Source organism: Solea senegalensis, linkage group LG17 (genome assembly GCF_019176455.1).
Source record: "Solea senegalensis isolate Sse05_10M linkage group LG17, IFAPA_SoseM_1, whole genome shotgun sequence".
Taxonomy (NCBI): domain Eukaryota; kingdom Metazoa; phylum Chordata; class Actinopteri; order Pleuronectiformes; family Soleidae; genus Solea; species Solea senegalensis.
The window spans coordinates 1,183,974-1,208,015 of NC_058037.1; the positions used below are offsets into that span (position 1 = coordinate 1,183,974).

General features: G+C 40.2%; 1 protein-coding gene across 3 annotated transcripts; it reads left to right on the forward strand.

Annotated features, from left to right (window-relative positions):
• Positions 1 to 11,258: 11,258 nt before the first annotated feature.
• On the forward strand, positions 11,259 to 18,153 carry LOC122784410 (ankyrin-3-like). Of its 3 annotated transcripts, none has more exons than XM_044049672.1 (4): positions 11,259 to 13,225; positions 14,721 to 14,795; positions 16,397 to 16,528; positions 16,703 to 18,153. In XM_044049672.1, exons 1-4 carry the CDS (start codon positions 11,446 to 11,448, stop codon positions 16,855 to 16,857), a joined length of 2,142 nt encoding a protein of 713 aa, XP_043905607.1. In that variant the 5' UTR covers positions 11,259 to 11,445; the 3' UTR covers positions 16,858 to 18,153. The 3 variants fall into 3 exon arrangements, with proteins under 3 accessions (XP_043905607.1, XP_043905608.1, XP_043905609.1); XM_044049673.1 differs by having other exon boundaries at positions 11,259 to 11,710; XM_044049674.1 differs by having other exon boundaries at positions 11,259 to 11,689.
• Positions 18,154 to 24,042: the final 5,889 nt, after the last annotated feature.

The following is a 24,042-nucleotide window of genomic DNA, read 5'->3' on the forward strand; positions in this document are numbered from 1 at the left end:
TACCACCGGTTTAACAGAAATAATGTGATGAGTTCATGTGCTGAGGGTGGTTTGCCCTCTCCTTCTCTTTCTTCATTAGGTTCAGATCCTTCTTTGTTGAATAATTGCTGGCGTGCTGTGCACTGAAAAGTGCAATACTGCCCTCCACAGGAAACAAAACCCTCCTTCTCTTCCTCCACCCCGTCTTTAGTTCTGCAGCCCCAGGTATACCTCCCAGCTACTTCTGACACAGATTTAGATCAGCTATAAATGCTGTAGGAGGACTTCCCCACAAATAGAAACAACATCCAAGAGAAAATCACCCAGGAACCCCTCACTTCTACCCACTAAACCAGGGGTGTCAAACCTAAATGACCCGGGCACCAATGAGGGTCTAGTCTGGTCAAGATGGGGCCGGACTAGAGAAAAAAGTGGTGGAAAAAAGACGACTGTTCAGTAGTGAGTGGTCAACATGACCTTAAAATGATGCTGCAATAAAGGTCAACTGAATTTCAAAGTAAAAGTGCTTGTTTTGATGTGGAACAGCTGTAATTAAAACACCTAACAAGCTCATATACACATGTATATACATGTATATACACATATATACATTTAGTATTATATTGTGTCTCTATTCTTTCACCTCACTGTGTGTAAAGGAAGAGGAAGTCACGCTGTTTTCATTATAACTAGAGACCAGTTTGACGTCATTTCTTGTCTCTGACCTCTCGTCTGTCTTCTTTCCAGGTTTCCAGGTTTGTGACAGTCAGGTTGTACCAGTCTTTGGTCGCACCTGGACTCACATTCTTCACGTGTGTGTGTGTGTGTGTGAGATCAGTGTTAGGTTTGTGTGTTCTGAACTATTGCTTAGTTTTACATGTGTTTACAGCCTTATCTTGTTCCCGCTGTAAAACCCACAGACATATAATCAAGTGACACATAAAACTATAAATGAATGAATGAAAGAATACCGCATATCATTGAGCTACGGATTAAAATGTGTTACTGAGTGCTGCATTGTGTATAAATGAGTCAATTTTAAACTACTAAAATGAAGAAAATACTAATTAAAATGTAATTATTTCAACACAAAGTAACATTAGAATTCAAACAATTAAACTGTAGTTCATCACAAGTTTGAACACTTTTGAGTCTAAATGTAGTTTCACAAAATGACCACAGGGTGGTGCTGACTCTCTGCCACTGACAACAACAGTTTCAACAAAAAGGCTGATTATTGTACATTTGTCTGTTTCTTTTGCTTAAAAACTTTGAGTGAAGACATTTGTACACAGACGCTTTATTTTCCACCAGTTTTCTAATAAATCAAGACACATTTTTAACCCTGAAATGACACCGATGTCACTGTGATAGGAGTGGAAATGTGTCTATTATCTTGTAAAATAGATACATGTAGTAGAAAACATACATACTGTATCGTATTTACTGGAAAAACTGTGCATATTATTTAGTATTTACTGCTGAAATCCTGATTCACACATTCATTTCATCCACAGTCAACTAACATTATCCATCCAGAATGCTGCCCACCTGCCCCAGAGTCCACATCACTGCCCCGTCCTCCCTTCACTCAACCAGCACATCTATTTTAACATAATCTCACTAACTTCTTCCACTCCTCCTCCTCCTCCTCCTCCTCCTCCTCCTCACAGTCTCCAGCCTCTTATCTCCAGCACACAGGACCATGGGGGCAACAGAGCTTTCTCCACAGCTGTCCTCCTCTTCCTCTTCCTCTTCCTCAGCTCCGTCCACTTTTACTCAGAAGTCATCAAATTCTAACCTCTTCAAACATGTGAATAATGCATTTCTTTTAACCCTCAGTGCTCACGTGGCATGGATCTGTGCCGCAGGTGCACCCATGGTGGTGTGTGTTTATAGGTCACATGTTCAGGCTTTTGCCTCGTCTTCTTACTTCAGTCACGATATAAAGTAGCAATAATTGTGTAGAAGTTACAAAATTTCTTTGCTTTTTGTTCATAAAAACGAGCCAAGTGAACTTTGAACTGTGACGTATTTTCAAATTTCACAATTTCAATCCAATTTCACACAGTTTGAGTACTTTTTGCCCAGGTGTGTTTATATAGTTGTTGATTGCCTAAAAAAAGGATATAAGACTCTATAATGCCCTCTGTATATACTGTATGTTAAATCAATGCTTTGTGTTGTGGTTTTTAACACTGTAAAGCGTCTTTTAAAGAACATTACAAGTACCTTCTCATCTGATCCAAACCAATCCAGTTTTATTTTTAAACCACAGTGTGAACCAAAGTGCAGTCCATACTATACAAATCAACAATAAGAGGGCTAACGAGGACTAAAGACACATAAAGGTCATTCCCAGGATCATTCTGGCTCATTATTATAGGTTTTTTAGTATAGGTTTTGCCATATCATTTTGTTTATGAGATATTTTTTGTATGTCATTTGACACGTTGGGTGTTTTTAGCATCGTTTTGCTCACAGCAATGTTCATTTTAATTTTGTTTTAAAAAAACATTATCAAGATATAGAACACTTGAGGCTGTTTTTCTCTTTGTTTTGTTTTTTACATAAAAACTTTTACAGTGTTTTTATTTCATTTTGTGTTACAGGCACAAGAACACTTTCTGTCCTTGTTCAGGCAAAGATGCACCTTACACTCGTCACAGTGTTTCAATATACTTTCTTTTTCTCTCTTCTTCTAATCTAAAAACACACATGTAAAACAAATCGCTTAGCGATTCTGAGCAATTGTTAGTGAAAATACCCAAACTGTATTTTAAAATGGTATTTCAGTCAATAATTATTTTAATGAAATCATCAAAATAATGTGTGATGGTATTGTTGAAGACAGTCATGTTACAAAATATGACATGAATTTTCAATCCTTCAAATTTGACACACATTTTTAACACGACTTTATTGTTATATAATGAATATTTTTAATGTGATTATGCATTGTTTGAGAAATGAGTAACAATATACATGTTATTCTTACTGTAACCTCTTGAAAATGAGCCTTAAGTGTGTGATTGATGATTTAATGTCAAGAGCCAATTTGAAAAGGCCAGAAAAACAAACTTCCACTGCCTGCAGTGGAGTGATAATCCACTAGGGGGCAGAATACAGGTATCAGATCATTTACAACAGGTTTTAAAGGTTGATAAGGTCTAGCTCTCAGAAACATGTGTAGCAAATCTGATACAAATGGTTTTATAATTCTAACTATAAAAGTATAATTATAGGCAAAGTCTCCAGAACCGGTAGTGATGAATGTGAACACTGGACAGGAGCAAAATGATGTCATTAGCTGATGCAACACTCTGTTGACTCATGCAGGCGAAAACATTTCAGTGAAACTGCATCATCTTGGTAAGAGTCTCCCAGCATCGTTATACCTGTAGGTTTGTGGTTTTGCATGAATCATCCATTCATTTTCTATTTTACTTCCTCCACTTCTCAGTGGGCAGACATCATGTACGCCCCACATATGATTAAAACAATAACATTATTGTTTTAATCTGATTATTAAATACAACTGGAATCTACCAGTAAACAGAGACTTTTCATGTTAAATGTTAAATTGCTTCATGCACATTTATTGCTTGTGTTGTGGATTAGTGCAGATCATCGTGTTGTTCAATAACTTGCTAATGACGTTAAGTGACTTTTTGTTATCACTGAACTGTGGAGGCGACATAGAAGGAATTATTTTTTTACACTTACTCTCGATAGATAACGTATTTCTTATGTAGATTCTGTGCACATATTTGTTTTGACATAGCTTTAATGTTCAACTGTGTCATAGTTTCACAGAATTTCAAAATAAAAGTGCTTATTTCTTATGTAACAATGTGCCATTCACAAAAAACAAAACAGAACATATTTATGATGCAAAAATAATCTATAAATAACTGGAATGGTAGAGAAATTATACATCTTTCTAGTTTAATGTGTTACATTATTTATCTCTTCCTCTGACGTTGTCACGTGACCATGTCCCGTATTTATGTTTGCGATGTTAAATTTGTTTGTCTGTGTGACAAAGTGTCTGCTGTTGTTCATGTGATCAGTAACACATGTGCTTTTCCTGCTAAAACACGTTAAGAACACACGTGACTTGTGTAGGAATGTAACCATTCAGGAGATAATGTCGCCTTTTCTTCGCCGACAGTCGACGTTTGGAAATAATTGCCGCTCACACGCAGCACTGTGAGCTCTCGAGCTGATAATCAAGTTGTTCCGGAAGCTACAGTTCAGTAAAGACAGAGTCTGGTGCGTCGTCTTTAATTCAGTGGAAAAGGCTGCACTTGAATGTTCAAAAGCTTTTAAAAGAATCATTTCACAGAGGTAAACCGGATAACGACTAAGTAGCAGTGAAAAATAATAATCCATCTTCCTTTTAGTGTCTCGGATACACATAGGGCTTGAGGAGCTACCTCGTAAAAGCAGATGTCTTTCTCCATTAAAAGGCCTATTTTTCCCTATTAAACGTAATGTTTCGTGTTCTAATGCAGCGCTGCTGTAAAAAGCACAGCAGATAAATTACAAGCAGACAACGGGTGATTGCTTCTCAGATGGGGAAACAAGCGGATGAGACAGGTATAGTGAGAATTATTCAAATGAATTGCTCTTGTTTGCACAAAGAAAAGCAGCTTTCGAGCAGATGGGACCAGGTAATGCCTTCACTGAGAGTCAATACCCTTATTTACAGGGGCATTTAAAGACAGTGGGTGTGTCGTCCCCCGTCCCTCCTCATGTCTGCATGTGTGTATGACTGTGACTAAATCACAGTCATACACACATGTGCTGAGTGTGCATTATGACACTCTGAGCTGAGGTTAAAGGGAGAGTTCCAATACAATCCAACTTTCTTTATCAAGCACTTTAAAAATCAACAACAGCTGAAACAAGTGCTGTACATCAGAGATAAATAAAGTATACAAACGACATCATGAACCTAACAACAAACAATAAAACTACACAATACTGTAGAAAGTATAAACACAACACAAATGACCAAATCATACAATACAACTATAAAAAAAGATCAAAACCAACGTCTCATACTGGGTCGAAAGCCAAAGAGTAAAAATGGGTTTTAAGATGTGTTTTAAAAGTGAAGGGGCGTGTCTAACATGCTGTCCCCTCTGAGCTTGCGGTATCTGCAGTAGCAGCTGATCAGCTGACCTCAGAGTACGGGTTTTCAGTCACGCTTGTTCCTGGTATCGACCTCAGCCTCGACAACGTCACGCAAACACTCGTAACTGTCAATAACAAACAGAAATAACAGATGAGTCTCACATCCGTGTGACATTACAGAACATGAGACCTCATATAACGTTTAAGATTATTTTTAATAAAATAGTTATTAAATAATGGCAAAATGACACAACTATTTCAACTGTTCCCTGGGACGCCGACTCAGACACTAGCAACACTTATTCATAATGAACTGGTTTTACCTGCGTCTGCTGACGTCACAGCGAAGCCACTTCTCTAGCTTTATTTTCAAAATAGTCAATCATTTCAGTGGCTTCTTGTTACTTGGAGGAGGAGAAAGTTTGTGCAGTGCATGTTGTCTTTCAAAGTTGTTTCAAAGTAGCCATCGACTGACCGAAAACGCCGAACCAGAACCAGACTTTCCTCTGGACTGTTCCAGTGACGTTGTCATACTGCGAGAGGTTCAAGGACTGTTGACTGTCATGGTGCTGCCTCCTCTCCCTGCTCTCCTTGTTTCCTTCCTTCCTTGATGAGGGTGGGGCCACCTCTTCATTGACCTGCACAGCTGCCTACTCACCACCTGCAGTATATCTACCGACTCTTCTCTCTATCATCCGTATCATCAGCGTCCCTCCCCGGCGTCTGTCTGCTCTGGATCAAGAACAATCAAACCCTCTCCACCACCGTCGTCCAGCATTGGATGTAAAAGTTTGATCTCGCAATAAATCTCCTTAAACATCGTCGTCTGCCTGAGGTTGAGCTCACAAATGTCACATGAAGCAGCACAAACACAGTCAAACACATATGCACACATTCATAGAACAATTGCCAGAGTGAGATTCATCGTGTCCTGCTGTTCACCGCTGGTGCAGGTTAATGATGTTGCAGCTGCAGACGTAGACGATGACTTACAATGTAGCTCACGATTCAGTAGGTGTCGGCATTGCAGTCTGTGTTGTGGCAACTCAGGGGCAACGGAGGTGAGTCTCAATGTCTGAGACAGTGTCAACTTCCACAATCAAATGTTTTTAAGAAGTTTCTGTGGGGAAAGTTCACTTCCCAGAGTCACAGGCTTCCAGTTCCTGGTCCAGGCTTTCAGTCATCGGGTCAAAGAGAACAGTGAACACTCGTGACCACCTTTGTTTAACTCAGCAAGGGAGAGGGACAGATAAACCAGTTGCCTTTAGGTGTTGAGTATGTTTGTTACCTCTGGCTGTCTTCTCTCCTTGCTGTTTAATTGATGGGCTGCAGGTGTGTCCAGTGGCTCCAATGATGATGTCGCACAACCAAGGTAACGCCATTTTGGCGCGAAACAACCGACTGGTTTCATAAAAAGTTGAAGGTCGTGGATAGATGTTGTGAGGCAGAATGTCAGGATGATGACACAGTCTGGAAAAGACTAATTGGAGAGGATTGAGTAAATACTCCAAGTACAACCTCCCCTACCTGAGTCCAGAGAGTCGCACAGCTTGGCTGTTTCTCCTGGTTTGCTACAGCATGCATTTTATGGCTCAGCCAAGTCTATTTGATCCATGTTGCACAGTGTGATTTATAACAATCTAACACGTTTGCTATAATCACACAGACTGAAATCTGATGCAGGCCTTGTAGGTAATGCATTTACGTTCATTACAGCTCATTGTGCACAGCAAACCAGAGGAAAAACAGATTTTATCCACTTAAAAGAAACATTTCCAGCTTCAGTGTAGAGTAACTTTGCTGCTTTATTCCGCTGTAAGGCAACTGAAGTTTGTGTCACTCTTTAAAATGTTCACCCACATAAAACCAAAGGCACAGGAGTTGCTGGTCTACTGCTTTCTACTGGAACTATTCCTTTAAGACCCAAAGTTCTTAATGTGACAAACGCTTAGATTCTTGTTGAGTCAGACGGAACTGTGGATATTTGAAATTACCCTGACGTTTGCTCATTTTTGGGTCCAAGCCCCTCAGTTGTGGGACTCCCTCCCTGTAGATCTCAGCAAAATGAGGTTTGAATTTTACGTTGCTTCCTAGAGGCCTTCTTTTAATTACATATTTATTGCTTTTGCTCTTTTATTTATTAATTTGTATTATTATTGTGCAGTTTTACTATTTTACTGTTTTACCTTTATTTTGCTCCTTTCTACTACGTTGGTACATTAAAGTGCTATACAAATAAAAGTTTTTAATATATTAAAATATAAATATATTAAAGCTTATGCTCATCTGAAGTTTAACCAGCTTTGCTCAGAGACAGAAAAGAAAAACTTCAACATGGAAACTTATCTAAAGCCTCCACATACACACTCATACACAATTGTAATGAGAGACATGAGTTGACTGTAAATGAGCTAACGTTTATATTTGACATGTTGTCAGATTTTTATACATTTATTTCAACAATCCATTGGTTTTTTTTCAATAAAACCACATTGTTGGAATGAAAATAAAGCATGTTTTGTTTTGCAGGTGCAGCCCTGTATATATATATATATATATATATATATATATACATATGTATATATATATATATTAACTGTACACACACAGATACATATATTTGAAGCAATTTAAAGTAGCTGGAAAAAAACCAGAATAGACTATTTAAGAGAAAAGAGTATCTAAATAATCAATGTTTAAATGAATCCCTATAAGGTTTGCTTTCACAATCAATCAATCAATTAACTTTATGCATATTGTCCTTTTCAACAATTTGTATAGACAAGGATTTTCATTATGGCAAAAACTACACAGGTTCTGAGGAAAAGTACCTGTGTTCAATTAAATAATTAATAGAAACATGTTCAACAGGTGAGAGCAGTGGAGACATTATATCCTTCCTCATATCAATCTCTGCAGTTACGGAGCTAAAAATGTAAATATAAACATGTAAACATGCATGTTACATTCTGACTATAAACAGTGTGTTATCTCATTGCATTCAAAAAGCAAACTGTCATAAAATAGACATGTATTATGTTTATACAACTGCAACATAACAACAAATGAAGGGGTCTGACTTCCTGTGTTTCCAAATAATAGACTGGAAATGGACTAGTTTACTCACTAGATGCTTTACAATCTATTCAAATGAATGTTCAGTATATGACCTGTGGTGAAACGGTACCTGAGTTCATCCAATGCAGCATGAGTTCAAACGCTAACTAAACCTTGTTTGCTAAAGGTAACTCTTTTATTGATGAGACAGGAGACTGACCAAAGCTTGACCAGTGATGCAGGAGTGGACTAAGAAGGACAAGGTTTCATTGCAACAGCTGATGTTCGAACAAAGAGGCGGTAGATACACCGATCATTTCAATACTGTACACTAAACTGTGAGGATTTACAAACACCCACTTACACCTAACTAAAAAAGTGGTTTAGGGGATTAGCTGCACAGTTAAACACGATCTCTTAATTGCATTGTTCATTGTTCGGAACACATTTCAGGTATTCACGCGTGTCCTTCATCCGTCCTTGCCGGTGCAACCTGTGAACACGCTGTGGACCCTGCTGTTCTGAGAAATGAGGATATCCTTTGGGTCACTTTAGCACAAGGAGGCTGCATCAGGGCAACAGTGAGTGTAATGTGTAATTATATTTGTGGCGTGGGGTCGGTGAGGTTCAGGAAGTCGGCTCCACTGGGGTCCGTGTGGGTGACATGATGGATGGACTCGTCTTTGGCTGCTCACACTGATTCCTAAAACTCTAATGGCTCAGGGAGAGAGAGGCATCATGGGAGTTTAAACTCAGAGACGAGCGAACCCGGCCCTGGAGTCCAGGCGTCGGTCGCGCAACCTCTCACTAAGTCTTTACTAAATCAAAATCTAAATACGGGTTACACCACTTTTACTAGCAGTTGCTTAGCTTACACCTACCACATAGATGGTAAAGGACTAGCATAACCTAGCTAGCCGCCAGCGGAGCATTTGCCACATTTAGAGAGGACGATGACGCTAAAGGAGGAGGAAGTTTTCTGCAAACGTATCCGCCCTCTCGGTGAGTACGACTCAGATATTTATTCTGTTTCCAATCTGACCAAATAATCTACAAATCAAGGATTTGCTAACTCCATCAATTGACCGCCACATGGAACTAAAGCTAATTGTGTAGCCAGCTTCTTGTTGTCTCTTTATTTACTAGTAACCACTTGCACATTACTATGAATTTACTAGCTACAGGATTGTGTAAATTGGTCTGGTCTGGTGCAACCAAAATTAGTAAACTACTGGTTGAAAAACTAGCTAGTAATTACTCAAGCTTCGTGGTTTAGTAATAACTAAATCCTGAAGTTAGTAGAGACACACAGCAGCACCGCTCTGACTCTGGTGCCTCCACATTTAATTATCTGAACTCTGTCTGTGCTGCAGAAGCAACTAAAGCAGGCGCTGGATTATGTTCAGACAGATTATGTTCAGGCAGAAGACTGCTGGACGTCTGTGTCCTGCACTGGGGTTTATGTCTTAAAGGACATGTGCAGGTTAACTCATCTAAGGCTGTTGGCTCTGAGCTTTGATAGCCTTAAGAAAAGGGGGCCCTATATTAAACCAGATCACCCCCAAGAAAAACACAATACCAGAATAGAAATCCACAGTTTTAGCTTATTATGCCTGTTGTTTATGTTTCTACAGAAGCTAATCTACAGTTTTACAACTGCTCAACCTCTTGTTCATTAGAGTGAAGAAGACAGTGAATGAGTCATGGTTGTTGGTCTGAGTTTCTCACAAACTGACTAACCCTAACCCAGCTGACTGAGTGGGTTTGCCAAACCAAACCAGGTCCATCGTTTGCAGATAATAGTTCATAAAAAGAGAAAATATCCAGTGAGCAGCAGTTCTCTGAGCCAACATGCTCTCTTGATGCCAGAGGTCAGAGGAGAATGACCAGAGTGGTTCAGCAATTATAGAAAGACAAGACTAGCTCAAGTAATCACTTGTTACAACCAAGGTATGAAGATGACCATCTCGGAACACACAACAACAACAACAACAACAACAACAACGACGTCCTTGAAGCCAGGGTTACACCTGGGTAAAATACAATAAAAATTCCAATCCTTTAGGATTCCCAACAACTAAGCAATGATTCATTCCTACAAAAATAAATAACTACACGGATTTTTACGTTTAAATTAGAAAGTTGTACCCACATGGACCACAAGTAATTATTATGATTATCAGTGATGACCACATTTCTTCACCTCTGCCACATTTCCCAGAATCCCACAGTGCTTCCATATGCTTTACCCATTTCTTTTAGAGGCTCATGTTGTGGAGCCGTCTGCCTCTAACTGTGTAACAACTAATGCAGAAGTTGCTTGGTGTGGATTCAGTGAATAAAACAGTGTGAATGGCTTCTCTAATCAGCTTCTGACCTGTCCAAGTTGAAAAATTAACTTGACAACAGATGCTTGTGTTTCTCTTTGGAATGAAATGCCTGGACACCAGCCAGAGATGCCAGGTTTCACCTCAGAGAGAGGGACATCTGACAATGAACCCTAACCCAATAAAAAGCTAAAACAGAAAAATGTCACATAACGTAATGTGAGTGGTGAATAATGCACCTCTGGAGCTCTTCAGTATCAGCAGTTTCAGTGTTCAGTGTTCAGATTCCCACGCTGCACACAGGAAGAGAGTTGTCCTTTTGAAAGACGGACGGAGCAAAGTGGAATAAAGTGCTGATAAAGCGAGGTGATTGCATGTTGGAGTGTGACTGAAAGCTCAAAGAAACGCCTACAAAACGTTTCAGGAGTCAATTCTACTGTTCAATAAACCCGCTCTTTCAGCAGCTGACATCCGACAACAATAATACAATATCAGACAAAAATGTCATAGTTTACTATGTTGTCCAAATGTGACAAAAATGTCATAGTTTAGTATATCGTCCAAAATTTGAGAAAAATTTCATAATTTAGTATGTCGTCCAAAATGTGACAAAAATGTCATAGTTTAGTATGTCGTCCAAAATGTGGCAAAAATGTCATAGTTTAGTATGTCGTCCAAAATCGTGAAAAAATGTCATAGTTTAGTATGTTGTTCAAAATGTGACAAAAATGTCATAGTTTAGTATACATCTGATGATGTTAGTAAAGATGGGGTTAAAGTTCTTGAACAAGAACCCTCAAATAAAGAGGGATTTTCAGACACTTATTTTAGTTATAAGTTAGAGGAGGAGTTTAACTCTCCCTTTAAGACTGTTGCCACTAAAGGCCTGGACTTTGACCCCTGGTCCAGTAAAGGTGCAGAGGAAGAAGTCGTTGTTGACATGGGAGGGATGCAGGGGGTCAACGGTGAGCCTAAACCTTTTGGACTAGCAGTGGACGAACAGTCTCAGGCCACTACACCAGATACTACCCCAGCCCGAACACCAACGGATGATAGTACCCCGACGAGTGAGCCAAATCCATTCCCCTTCCATGAAGGGAAGATGTTTGAGATGACACGCAGTGGGGCAATTGACATGAGCAAGAGAGACATGGTGGAGGAGAGGCTCCAGTTTTTTCAGATTGGTGAGCATTCCTATTCAGCAGGCAAGTACAATGTCAGAGACTCAGAGATAGTGGCCTCCATACAACACAGAGATCATTTTAGTACTCAGGGTCCCACAAACACCTCATCAATCCCTCAAGTATCCATTCAGACTACAACTGTCAAGCTTGAAGTGTCAAATCTAGCTGGCAGTTACAGCACATGCAGAAACTCAGCTTCCACCACTGAGCTTAAATTCTCCACTTTTAGAACAGAATTCAAATTGCCATCGGATAAACATTCTGGTTCTCCAGATAGCAATATTAAATGTAGAACACCATGTACTTTTAATGACATGCCATCAGGAACAGCTTTAGATTCTATTAGTTCTTATGATGTAGCCTCAAACCATGAAGATTCTTTTGATCTTAATTCATTAGACCCGGCAGATTTTTATTCAAACCACACAATTCATTCATGTATGTCCAAACCAAGGGACCATTTGGATTGGTCCTCAGGTAATCAGGATATTTATTACCAAAGCACAGATTGTTTTTCTGCACCTTCACAAGATAGAAGTAATTCTCAAACATGGAGTACCAATACCAGTTGCAATATCCCTGTCTCCCATTTTGTAGATTCAGATGTTGTTCAGACTGGTAGTAATTTGTTGTCCTCATCAGGACTAACAGAGATAAGCAGGATAGATGCTGGCTTCAACCAGCTAGAGGTGAAAAGTAGGGAAGGCAGGTTTTGTCCTAATGTAGCAATAATAAACATGGGAGCCAAAGAGGTCAAAGCACAGATATGCAAGTCCAAGTTGCCGGTTAGGGTGCCCGACCACAAACTTTGTAGCCAAACTCGAGCAATAGGGAAAGGCAAAGCACAAGAAAATGTTGACAGATTTCGAGATAAGAAGCATGCAATACATAAAGTCAGGGAAAGATGTGACCCGTTTGAAACTCTATTTCCTAAATCTAGAATCCCAGTAATGAAAGCCATCCAGTACTCCTCTTCCTCTCAGGGTGCAAAGCGGGTTACTAACAAAACTGTAATTGATAGAAGCATTAAAAAAAACATTGGTAAAAAACAGCAAACTAAATGCACAACCAGCACTGAACAAAAACGCAGTTTAGTAAAAATCTCAGGTAGGAGTCGCACAGATGAGACAGGGAGGAAAACTTGTTTAGTCGTCCCCAAAAACTTTAAAGCAAGGTCAGTTAGTAGCCAGGTAGCCAAATCTTTGGACCAAACCATTCCTAAGGAGGCTGAAACAAGGTTAGAAGGGAAAAAGCTGCCCACTGAGGATGAAGAGAGCTGCAGTCTCAGCACTACCAGGAACACTTCCCTGTCAGAGACACCTACATCTTCTAGAGGTTCCTGCCCTTCACGCACCTCTACCTCCACCTCCACCTCCACCACAACATCAACACCATCAGCTAGAGATGTGAAAGCTGAGGTTGAGCAGGCCAGCAGTGAGATGAGGAGGAGCAAGAGGAAGAGTAGGCGGACTCTTGGAGAAAAGGAGCATAAGTTTGATCAACCAGTCAAGGCTCCTGTCTCGGAGAACAAGACTAGTTTGTAACCTCTTTCTAAACACTTGTTATTCTCAATCTTTCTCTGTGAGATGCATGTAGCTGTTGTGGGTGCTTTGTGATGTGACATAAGTGTAGCTGTCACTTCTTCCTGTCGTTCTTGTTATCTGTGTCTTGTGCCGTCTGTTTAGACAAAGACGTAGAGGCTAAAACACAAAGAGTCAGTGAGTGAATTAGCAGTACTCTTAAGATCGCTTGAGGAAATGGCAATGGTCTGTTGTGAGACTTGATGAATTAATTCATAGGAACTTCAATATCTCTGGTATTAAAACAAATGCACAGGAACAATCATGTCAAAATCAGCATCATTATCCATTTAGAAGTGGGTATATAGAGTGAATAATATACATTTATTTTTATTACAGTGGACCATGCTCAGTTTCATGTAACACTGACATTAAGATAGCCTTGCACCTTGCATCATGTGAGACCACACTACATCTGGGGAAAAGATTCCTTCTGTTTGTTTTTGGTCTGCTTGCCTGGTTTGTAGATATTGGGTGGCCTTTTGTTCTCTGAAATCACGCCGAAAACAGTCTATCGGCTGAACTTGACAATCACGTGAATGTCAGCTGTACAGGATGCGATCATTTGTAACTCGGCAGAAAATGTTGTGCAGCTGCTTTACGACTGATTTCAAACTCACGCCATGGCTCGTTGTTGTTTTTTTCGGTGTGAGGGAATGCTGCCTGATGGTAGATGTGTGTTGTTAGTGACGTGATACAAACATGTTTCACACTTAACATTGACTACTAATACTTCTGAACATACTACACATCAAACATTTTAAAGTAAAAAATGGAATTTTGTCTTCTTCTTTTTTTCTTTTCTGGCCTCCCAGATCCTCATTCTTGATTGCATTTATTTATTTTATTGTGCATTTATCCATGTCCTCAGCAGAGATCTCCAATGTCCTGCACACTTGGCTTTTAAAGAGAATGGCAAGCGAAACTTTGCACCAAGATAATGCGCCATGTAAATAACAAGTAATAATTGGACATGCCTTAATTGCGCTTCAGACCAGGCGTTTTAGATTGTCTAAATAGGGCCTTAAATGTCCAATTTAATATTATTTTATTTATACTTAAGCAGGCTTCCTGTTTCCCTCAGTTTGTAGTCTATACTTAGGTAAGCTTACTATTACGAGAAAACAAATTAAACTCTTTGCATACTTTTCCAAGCATCCATGATTTAAACCAAATCATTGAACTATTGAGGAGAGTCTGGCCAGAAAAGCCTGTTTTTAAGGTGAGACATGGGAGAGTGAGCTAAAGTTGATCTAAAGGTTTGATATGGATATGACCAGAGGATTTACAAAAAAAAAGAGTGAATAATAATAATAGACTTTAGTTCACTATCCCAATCTCTTTCTTTCATCAAATATCGTTACTGTCTTCTGTGGTCATTTCATGGCGACCTCGTTTAATACTGGGATTATTGTCGAAATGCCACATGTTAATTGTTCTCCCTCGCACAGGCCCTCAGAGTCCCTGCGAGAGAACAGACCTCCGTATGGCAATAGTAGCTGACCACCTTGGACTCAGCTGGACTGGTAAGTGTACACAAATTTAACTTCTTCACCCCTTTGTTAAACACTTCAATCGAAAAATGGTGAACACTATATTTAGGATGGTGATCAGGATTACTTTAACAACTGCAGTGGTAGATGTGAGTTGCTTTTTTCTAAAGGATTAACGAAATATGAATCTGATCCTGTAACAAAGATGATTCTCTATGTGAATTTTCAACACCCACATGGGAATGAATCAGCCTTCAAACCACTATTTTTACAGTGTTTGTTGCCATCTGGTGGCCGTGCAGTATAATTATCTTGACTTAACCATTACAGCAGTGATAGTGATAATACATATGTTGTATGCATCATTTTGCTACAAAACCTCAATTCAATCAAATCTTTTGAATTCAAATATGTTAAATTTAAACATTTTCACCTGATTGAGATGCTTAGATATATTAGGGGCAAACATCAAAATAAAAAAAATCCATATAAAGCAATACATGTATTATTCATTTTGCTTTTAAACTGTGGTTCGCACTGCAGTGTATTTGCGTCCTTACATGTTATGAAGCGTGTGTGTATTTCAGAGGGAACGGTGAGATGGCGATATTTCTGTTTACAGTACAGAGATAAGGGTGTGGCCTCTGCAGTTTAGTCCAAGTCTGTCCGACTGCTCTGCTCTGCACTGCAGCACTGCCCCACGCCTGTCTGCATGTGTGTGAGTGGGTGCACCGTCATCCTCCGAAGAGTGAGAGTGTGTGTGTGTGTGTGTGTGTGTGTGTGTGTGTGTGTGTGTGTGTATAGCTGTGGTGGACTGCCTCCCCGTCCTGTGGCTGAGTGAGCACTCAGTAGAGGAAAGGAATCTAATCCATATTTAATGGTTGTTGCTGTTGCAGAGCTGCAGTGAATAAGCATATCAGCCGAACATTATTTTCTTACAGTTTTAGATTTACAGCCTGTGTTAATCTTCACAAACGTGTTTTGTTTTTTTTTTGGCGCAGAGTGTTTGGCAGGTTAATAATTACTCAGTGAACAGACGGCAAGGAAATAAATTCAAATGAATGTGATGCTTTCAGTGCTACAGCTTCACTTCAGTTCACAGTGAGTGACTCGTTTTTAAAGAGGGTGCATTTGTGCTGGAGTGAGCATGACTCAAACTCAGATCTCTTGTGTCAAAGGCTGAATTAGAAACGATCCTACATGCTTTTATCTCAAATCGCCTCGACTATTGCAACTCTTTTTACATGTCTTAATAAGGAGGAGCTTGACCGTCTGCAGACTGTCCAGAATTCTGCAGCTCGACTTCTCACTCACAACGGCAAAAGAGCACATATCTGCCATATTTTAGCATCACTTCACTGGATACCAGTTCATTTTAGAATACATTTTAAAGTCCTTGTTACTTCTTTTATATCTTTAAATGACCAGGCTCCTTCAATTATTGCTGATCTGCTGCACCTTTACTACCCAAAAATGAATTAAATGATTGTCTGCTTTATGTATTATGTATTGTAGTGCATTGTATTGTTTTCTGTACTTGCTGGAGCGGAGGGTGTCAGCAATCCTAAGCCTGTGGCTCCATGAACAACAATCATCTTGCATTTGAACATTTATGGTGTTTGTTGTTGTTTCAGAGCTGGCCAGGGAGCTGGAATTCTCTGTGGAGGAGATCAACTTCATCAGAGTGGAGAACCCAAATTCCCTGACAGCACAGAGCTTCATGCTCCTTAAGAAATGGGTGCACAGGGACGGTAAAAATGCCACAAGTAAGCAGTGTGTGTGCCTTTGTGTGTTCCGTTCCTGCAGTCTATGAACTCTGTGTGAGAGAAATGGCCGTTGTAGTTCACATAGCTGGGATTACGCTTATATCCGAATACATGATAAGGCAATATCAGTGTTGAATAATATTGATGAAATCCCTCTGTTTCTTTCCTCTCTAGCGGATGCTTTAACTACGGCGCTGACTAAGATCAATCGGTTGGATATTGTGACTTTGCTGGAAGGGCCCATATTTGACTACGGTAACATTTCAGGCACACGCTGCTTTGCCGATGATAACGCAGTATTCCCGGATCAGTCCGATGGTAAAGTGTAGCCCACCCTAGCTGAATTCTCAGTCTATCTCTCAGTCTATCCCTTCACCCTTCTTCACCTCTTCTCTCAGCCCGATAGTCGGAGCTAACCGTGTCAACAAACACAGACCCAATCAGGCCTAACCTGAATAGTGGGAGTTAATTAGACGTGAATCGAAATGACTTCATGCTCCAGCAGGTTTACTTAGCTTCTATCTAACAGACCATCAGGTGATAATAGCATTAGATTTGTCTTTATTAAGCTGTTAAGCCCAGTCAGCTTGTTAGTTTTGCAGCACCTTGCAATGAAACCTCTTAAAACGTCACTTGTTTCAATTAAGTGCAAGGAAGTCTGTGCCAGTATGGGTGCATGAGACGTTTTAGTATGTGTGGCTGTTTTTGTAAACCGTCCAAAAAGCATGATCTTGAAGTAAATGTGAGTTATGAATGAATTGGTGTTTCTGTCCCATCTGAAAAATGCTGATAATTGTATTTATTTAGATAATAACAATAATAAGGGCACTGGTTAGGGCACTGGTTCAAGAGTAGTTACATGTATGTGTCTGTTACAGGTGTAAATATTTAATTTTTAACATAATTATAACACTTAATAACAATGGCATGCTTGTTTTAACCAGTATGAAAGTCCTTTCCTCCCTCTTTCTGTGTTTCTCTCTTTCTTCTTAAATGAAATTTAAATGTGGCAGCTAGTAGTTTTCCTAATTTTGACTTTGTGGGTCGTCTTAGGGCCCTGTGAACACAAGGATCAGTGTTACTTTTGCCTTGGCCAACGCTGAACGCAAAACGTGATCTTTTTGTAAAGATGATTTAAAGTGAAACCAATCTATGGCCAAAAAGATCAACAAAATGCATGGCTGTGGCTTTGTATGAGAGGCTACCTGTTGAATTATTGTCACCTGTCGTTGACAATAATACACTTTTTAAACACATTTCAAATGGGTGGAAACCTTTTTTCAACACATCCGCGAGTGTTGCCGCGTGGCACGCGCCGACGAGGACGAGCTCTGCCCCGGGCGACACTTCAACATGGGTTGAAAATGAAACACCCTTTTTTTTCCAAAGTGGACAGTATATGATTATGCTTGTGTGTCACTGCTGTAAGCTGTACTGTAGCCCGTCATCCCCTGGGATCCTCCGAGCCTCCCAGCGTCTCCGCTCTGCTGTAGCTTCTCCTGCCGCCTCCTCCTCTCTGCTCCTCTTGCTTCTAAATGACTAACCACTAAAGCAAATTCCCTTGACACACCATTAAGCCACAATAACCAGCAAGTTCTCCCCAATGGCTAACACTTTCTTCTTTTTTTTTTACTTTTGAAAATATGAAATCAGCCGAGTAATAACTTTTTACTCACGCGTTTGCTGCCGACTAGAGTGAGAACTGAGTCAGTGAAGTGCACAGTGACCCCTGTCGGCACGAACAACAACGCAATTAACAAAAGAATTGCAGAAGAAAAGTATTCCTGTTACATTCCAAAAGATGGAGGGAAGATTTACATTTATCAAACTGACCAGTTTTCACCTTTTTTTCTTGTAAAACTAAGAAACACAGTTTTAAAAGTCTCGCCTTTGTGTCAATTGGAAATTGTTTTCAAATGCGGCAAAAAAGACACTCCTCCACCTCATTTTTGAATTTTTCTTTTTCTTTCAAGAGAACGGACCATAAGAATGAAAAGTAACTGGTGGAAAAAGAGCAAACATTTCGACCACACCCAAGACAAATCCAGAACATACATTTACTATTTTTAATCAGCTCTATTGCTCCTGGCTAGGAAGCCTATTCTTGCTTCTCACCTGATGTAAGCGGCGTGCGATATCTTTGCTTCTGCAGCTTTACCAATCACGTTTCCACTTCATTGTCTCTTTTAAAAGTTGTCTTTGTCTTTTCATCCAAGTCTTGTCTAGCACTTGTTGTTTTTTTTTGTTTTTTTTCGATAACTAAAATAGCTCCAACACTTCTCAGAACTTCTCCCACCTGCACCACCGTCACCTCTTCCTTTCCTCCCTTTTAATTTCAGTCATATCACCTCCTTCTCTTTTACCTTTCCCCCTGTTACTCCTCCTTCCTCCTCTGTCTTTCTCTACCCGTCTCCCCCCTCTACTTGTCCAGTTTACATCCTGCCCGTCGCTCCTGTCCTCCCTCACTTTTTCACTTCCCTTTTGTTGCCCACTTCCTCTGCTCATTCTCCACCCTCCTCTCTTTTCTGCCTGCCTTACATCTCCCCATTTCCCCTCTCTTGTTGTATGTTGTCTCCCCCTTTTCCATCTCCTCACCTTCTCCTGTCACTGTTCCCCCCTTTCTCCTCCTTCCTTCAACTCTCCCCTCCCCTGTTTAAACCAACACAACTAACCTACCTTGATTCTGCTCAAGCTTTTGCTCCTTCATCACAGTAATGACTGAGCCAATAAGCTGAATTTGCCCAGATTTTAATTTACTGTATGGAAGGAACCTCAGTAGCTCTGTGTAGCGTAAAGTATATTTAAATACAGCATATACAGGATGTGAAGTTTCTATTTTATATTTTATATTTTCTATTCTGCCTGGTGCGTTCTTTTCTGTTTCCATCTTTTTGTGATGTTGTCATGTGTCTTTTCTGGGATGATGGTTCAGGAGTCACATACAAGTTCCCATGTGGAAAATAACCTTCCACCACTGTTATTTGATTTGCACTGCATGGGCAGCGGAAGAAGAAGAAGAAGAACGAGAAGAAGCTACCAATGCCACATTGAATACTGTTAATGGATGAGCAAACGGTTTAATAATTACACACCCGACAGACATGAAGCAACATTAGCATTATTTAAAAGGTGTGCTTCTGGCCCTCTAATGAATGCAAGGTCATTATTCGCTCTCTTTTGGCTTTTAGATGCTGATGCTGTGCATGTGTCACACACAGACTTCGTCACAGCTTTTTTCTTACCATGAGCAGATTACGATCCACAGTGATTTAGAAGCTTTTGGCTAACATCTGAGGCACCCTTTCACCCTGTGTATGGTCCCGTGGCCCCACAAAAGTAGAGATTTAACAACAGGTGGAGGATGTTAAACTCCCACCTGTGCAGAGCAGATCCGTCCAACACCATCAGGCATCCAGTCCACTGAAGTGAATTGTTATTTCAAATTTAAGATGACACACGACGTCTGCGCTTGCGTCTGAGCCGCGCTCTATTTCGATTCTCAGTTGAAACAGCAGTGAAAGTTTACTCATGGAGAGGAGGAAGAGACAGACGTACAGCAGCAGATGTGAGTCCTGTAACCTCACTGTTGAGATCTGAAGGACGTGCCTGTGTCTGTGAGTGTGAATGTACAGTCCCTGCAGCCAGCACCACGCTTTTCCTTGCTAATGTGTACGTGGTCCTTCACCATCTCTGTCACACCAACAACTCCATTACACGGCACAGAATAAGCAATTGCACGGGCGTTCAACCTGCATTTAAAGGAATACTTCACCGATGTGCATATGGCTTTGTATTGCTAAAATAGCGGTAGTATTTTGTTGCTCTGCAGAGCAGATCAGTTTTCAAACTGATATGGCTGCAGGGGAAATGACCTGCATTTCTGTGAAAACTAGAAGCCGGCAGGAGATGGCGAATGGCGGCCCCCGGCCGTGGGTGGCGATTATTTTATTTTTTGTTGTTTTGTATTTTTATATTTATTATATATTTAATTCCTCACAGGGATTTGTGTTGCTTCAAAACTTGAGACAGCGAGACTCTCGTTGTCGCTCATCTACATGAGCCAAGATTAAAATTTTCTGCCTCTCTCGGCCAAGAATGCACTTGCTTCAAATATGATTTCACATTTCTACTACATAGATGACCCAGTTTTAATAGACATTCAACTTTCCAACGGTGAAATATTCCTGTAACTGATGAGGAAGAGGAGGAGGAGTGCTGAAGCCCGTGTGGGCAAACCACATTGTCAACCCCCAAAATAACCACTGGCCATGCTGGCAGCATAAGGGCACATACTTATTCTGTGATGCTCCGCAACAAAGTTTTCCCTGTTCCGAAAAGTAAAATAAACAGCCTGTTACATTCTACTACTTTGCTAATGAATGCATAATTCTCCACAAACCATTCAACTGATTTCCATAACCATCACATATCCTCACAGTGGAGACACTTTATATTAACAAGCCAATGGTTGGGGTTTTTTTTATATAATAAATGGCAGATCCATTGCCAGTCTCCTGCTGTAACAGCTGTGAAAAATAGATAGAGGCTGAGCGGATGACAAAGGATAATGGGTTTAATGTGAATCAGGTGTAGTCGCCAGGCATTTAGCTCAACATTCTTGGGTTCACTGATTTTTGAGCAGAACTCCCACACGGAACAAGCGAGAGTCTATTTGGAGAAGCACAAGCTTTTCTCGCCACACAGAAAAGACCTTAGCGCTACGGCAAAGTCATGCATAAAGATGAGGCCTGAAAGTGTTTGCACATTTATATGTATTGATACAAGGGCTGTGGAGAAACAAAGTGCTTCTCTGCGCTGACCCCATCCATTTCTGACAGTTAGCCTGCAGCTCCGCATGTCAAAGATATTGCGAGTCAGCGCACAGAGAGCTCGACATCAATGTCATGTTTTCCACAAACAGGGGTCCTACAAGCACAACCGGCTCTTTCTAAACTTAGTGAATTTATATCCACATTTACACAAGGGTAAGAAAGTTCAGATGATGTCACAACTTCACGGGGAACATCACAGCCATTTAAAAAAGAATACTGAAATTAAGAGTCTGACCCCCATTTATTGGAAGGTTTTGTAATGCTGCACACATTTCTATCAGTGTTTAACTTCCAATTTACACATGGTGTAAAAGGAAAGCTTGAAAATACTACCCAGTGCCTGCAGGGCTAAGAATTAAAAAAAAAAAGAGGCTCAGCAAGAATAATTAGAAGTATTGATTCACAGCTCCAATTATATGCGGAAAATTTGGCCGGTGTAGACATGTGCTGCTTTTCTATGCCCTGTCACTGTTTGCTTTCCCACAATGCAAATAATTCATAGTGTAATCATGTAGCATGAGCGGCACCTTATTTTTTATCGTCTCTTTTTTGCTGGCTTTGCTTTTTCACCACTGGGCCTAAACAGAACCTTCATTCATGGCTGTGTTACGAGACAACGGGCCCCTGAAGTCAAACATGTTAAAAAAAGGCCCACCCACCCTGTCACACACACACACGAGCAAGACACGGTTGTTTGACTGGATGTTTATGATGATATGCATCTTTCTTTGCTGTGACTTTGTTTCTCTTTGTGGTCATTTTCCATCTTTTTCGTCCTGTTCTGTATCTTTTTCTTATGGTTTATCTTTGTCTCTTTGAGGTTGTTTTACGTCTCGCTTGTGATGTAATGTCTTATATCTATTTTCACTTGCATTGCGTTCTCTTTGTGGTCAATGTTACGTAACTTTGGATCGATCTGTCTCTCTAAGGTTGTTCTGCGTCATTCTGAAATTTCCTTTTTTTTCTGAGAGGTCAGAACATTTTGCCAAGACAGAGGGGACGACGATGTCTCAGCAGCCAACTGAGACAAACGCCGTCTAAAAAGATGAGCAGCATGTTGTTCTGTAAATTCTGCCAGCACGTAAATCTGGACCCGTAAAGATATGAGCAGCGACCACTTAGCTTCGTAAGCTCATAAGAAGAACAAGGAAAAGCAGCATGCTCACAGATACATGCAAAACACTACAGCTACAACCACAGAGGTCAGTTGATGTTGCTAAGTGTAAAATATCAAAGAGCAGAATTTGGAGGGGGAAAAAACTAAATGGAAAAACTAATTTAAGAAAATAAGATTCCCAATAAAATGGAATTTGGAAAAAAATAAATAAAAGTGTGTCATATGGCTACATGTGACTGGCTGTAGGTTGTACAATTAAAGTTAAATTCAGGAAATTATCAAAGGGATATTTCAAATTAAAAGTCTGTTAATATCATGAACTGTCTGAAATTAAATTAAATGAATAAAAGTCAGAAAAGGCTCAGTGAAAAAGTGACTTTGAGGAGATGGTTCCTGAGCGTCTTCTCTCTCTATCTCTATTTTTTTCTACAGGTCTTGTTTTCACTAAATTGCCAGAAAAGATGGGGATTCCTCCTGTAGCAGCGGTTCATGGCGTGTATCCAGCCAGGAAGTAAGCGACACAAAAAAGCAGAGAGATCATAAAAAAGCTTTATGCTGTGAAACCAAAAGTCTGAATGTTCAGCCAGGTCTGACATGATTTAACTTTCCTGCAAACCATGAGAAATGTTGCATTTCATTTGTACGAAAAAGACATTTTCTGAATTCAACATTATTATTACACCTGCTTCTATAAAAAGGTTAAAGCAAACATCTGTTACATTCAAACCACTAACAAATGCTGATTAAATGGATCATAAATATCCCATCGGAATTGAACCCACAACCTTCCAGTTGAAAGCTAACGTCGCCACTATAGGGCAGATAAACTTACAGATAAACCCGCGGCAATGAAAACATAACCTCCCTGGCAGAGGCAACAAAAACGTACACACTACAGCTTTAAATAAAGTGAAGAAAATACAAGCAAACTGGGGGACGTTGGACAAGGTTACGAGCAGCCTGTTCAGACATGCAGCTGCTGAAGCCTCTGAGCTGCGTCTCATTCCAGTCACACAGTGAACACTGCACCTATAAAAAGTGTCGTGTCACTGTGCCAACTATCAGACCAAGTGTCCTCTGGAGACTGAGGGGTTTGTGAGGGATGGAACCTCAGAGTGTGTGTGTGTGTGTGTGTGTGTGTGTGCGCTGTTTATTTCTCTGCTGTCAGTCCATGTAATGATTACCAGCCTGTCAGTGGAGTCCCTGCTGTGTGGTTAAACACAACCTCACTATGAGTTAATACTCTATTTCCCCCCAAAGACAGGATGACAGCTCCCACCATTGAGGTGATGAACAAATTAATTGCGCTGCAGGATTGGTGAAAAAAAAAATCCCTGCAGGTTAAATATACAATAAAACATTTGGAGTGCTGCTACAGAGACACAGAAGAAAGTGAGGCAGAAATATATCTCACTCTATGACACTGATGCATCCTTTTAGTCCTTTTTTTGCTGTAGAAATGTCCACATTATTTATAAATCTTAATCATTTGAATTGAATTTAAAGAGCTTCAATTTTTCAAGTCCAAAGATGGGTGTCACTGTATTTTTAAACGTTATGGTGCT

Coding starts and splice junctions, on each gene's coding strand:
- LOC122784410 (XM_044049672.1), top strand. CDS start 11,446: ATGGGAGGGATGCAGGGGGTCAACGGTGAGCCTAAACCTTTTGGACTA. Junction 13,226..14,720: donor TGTCTCGGAGAACAAGACTA/GTTTGTAACCTC, acceptor TCCCTCGCACAG/GCCCTCAGAGTCCCTGCGAG. Junction 14,796..16,396: donor CCTTGGACTCAGCTGGACTG/GTAAGTGTACAC, acceptor TTGTTGTTTCAG/AGCTGGCCAGGGAGCTGGAA.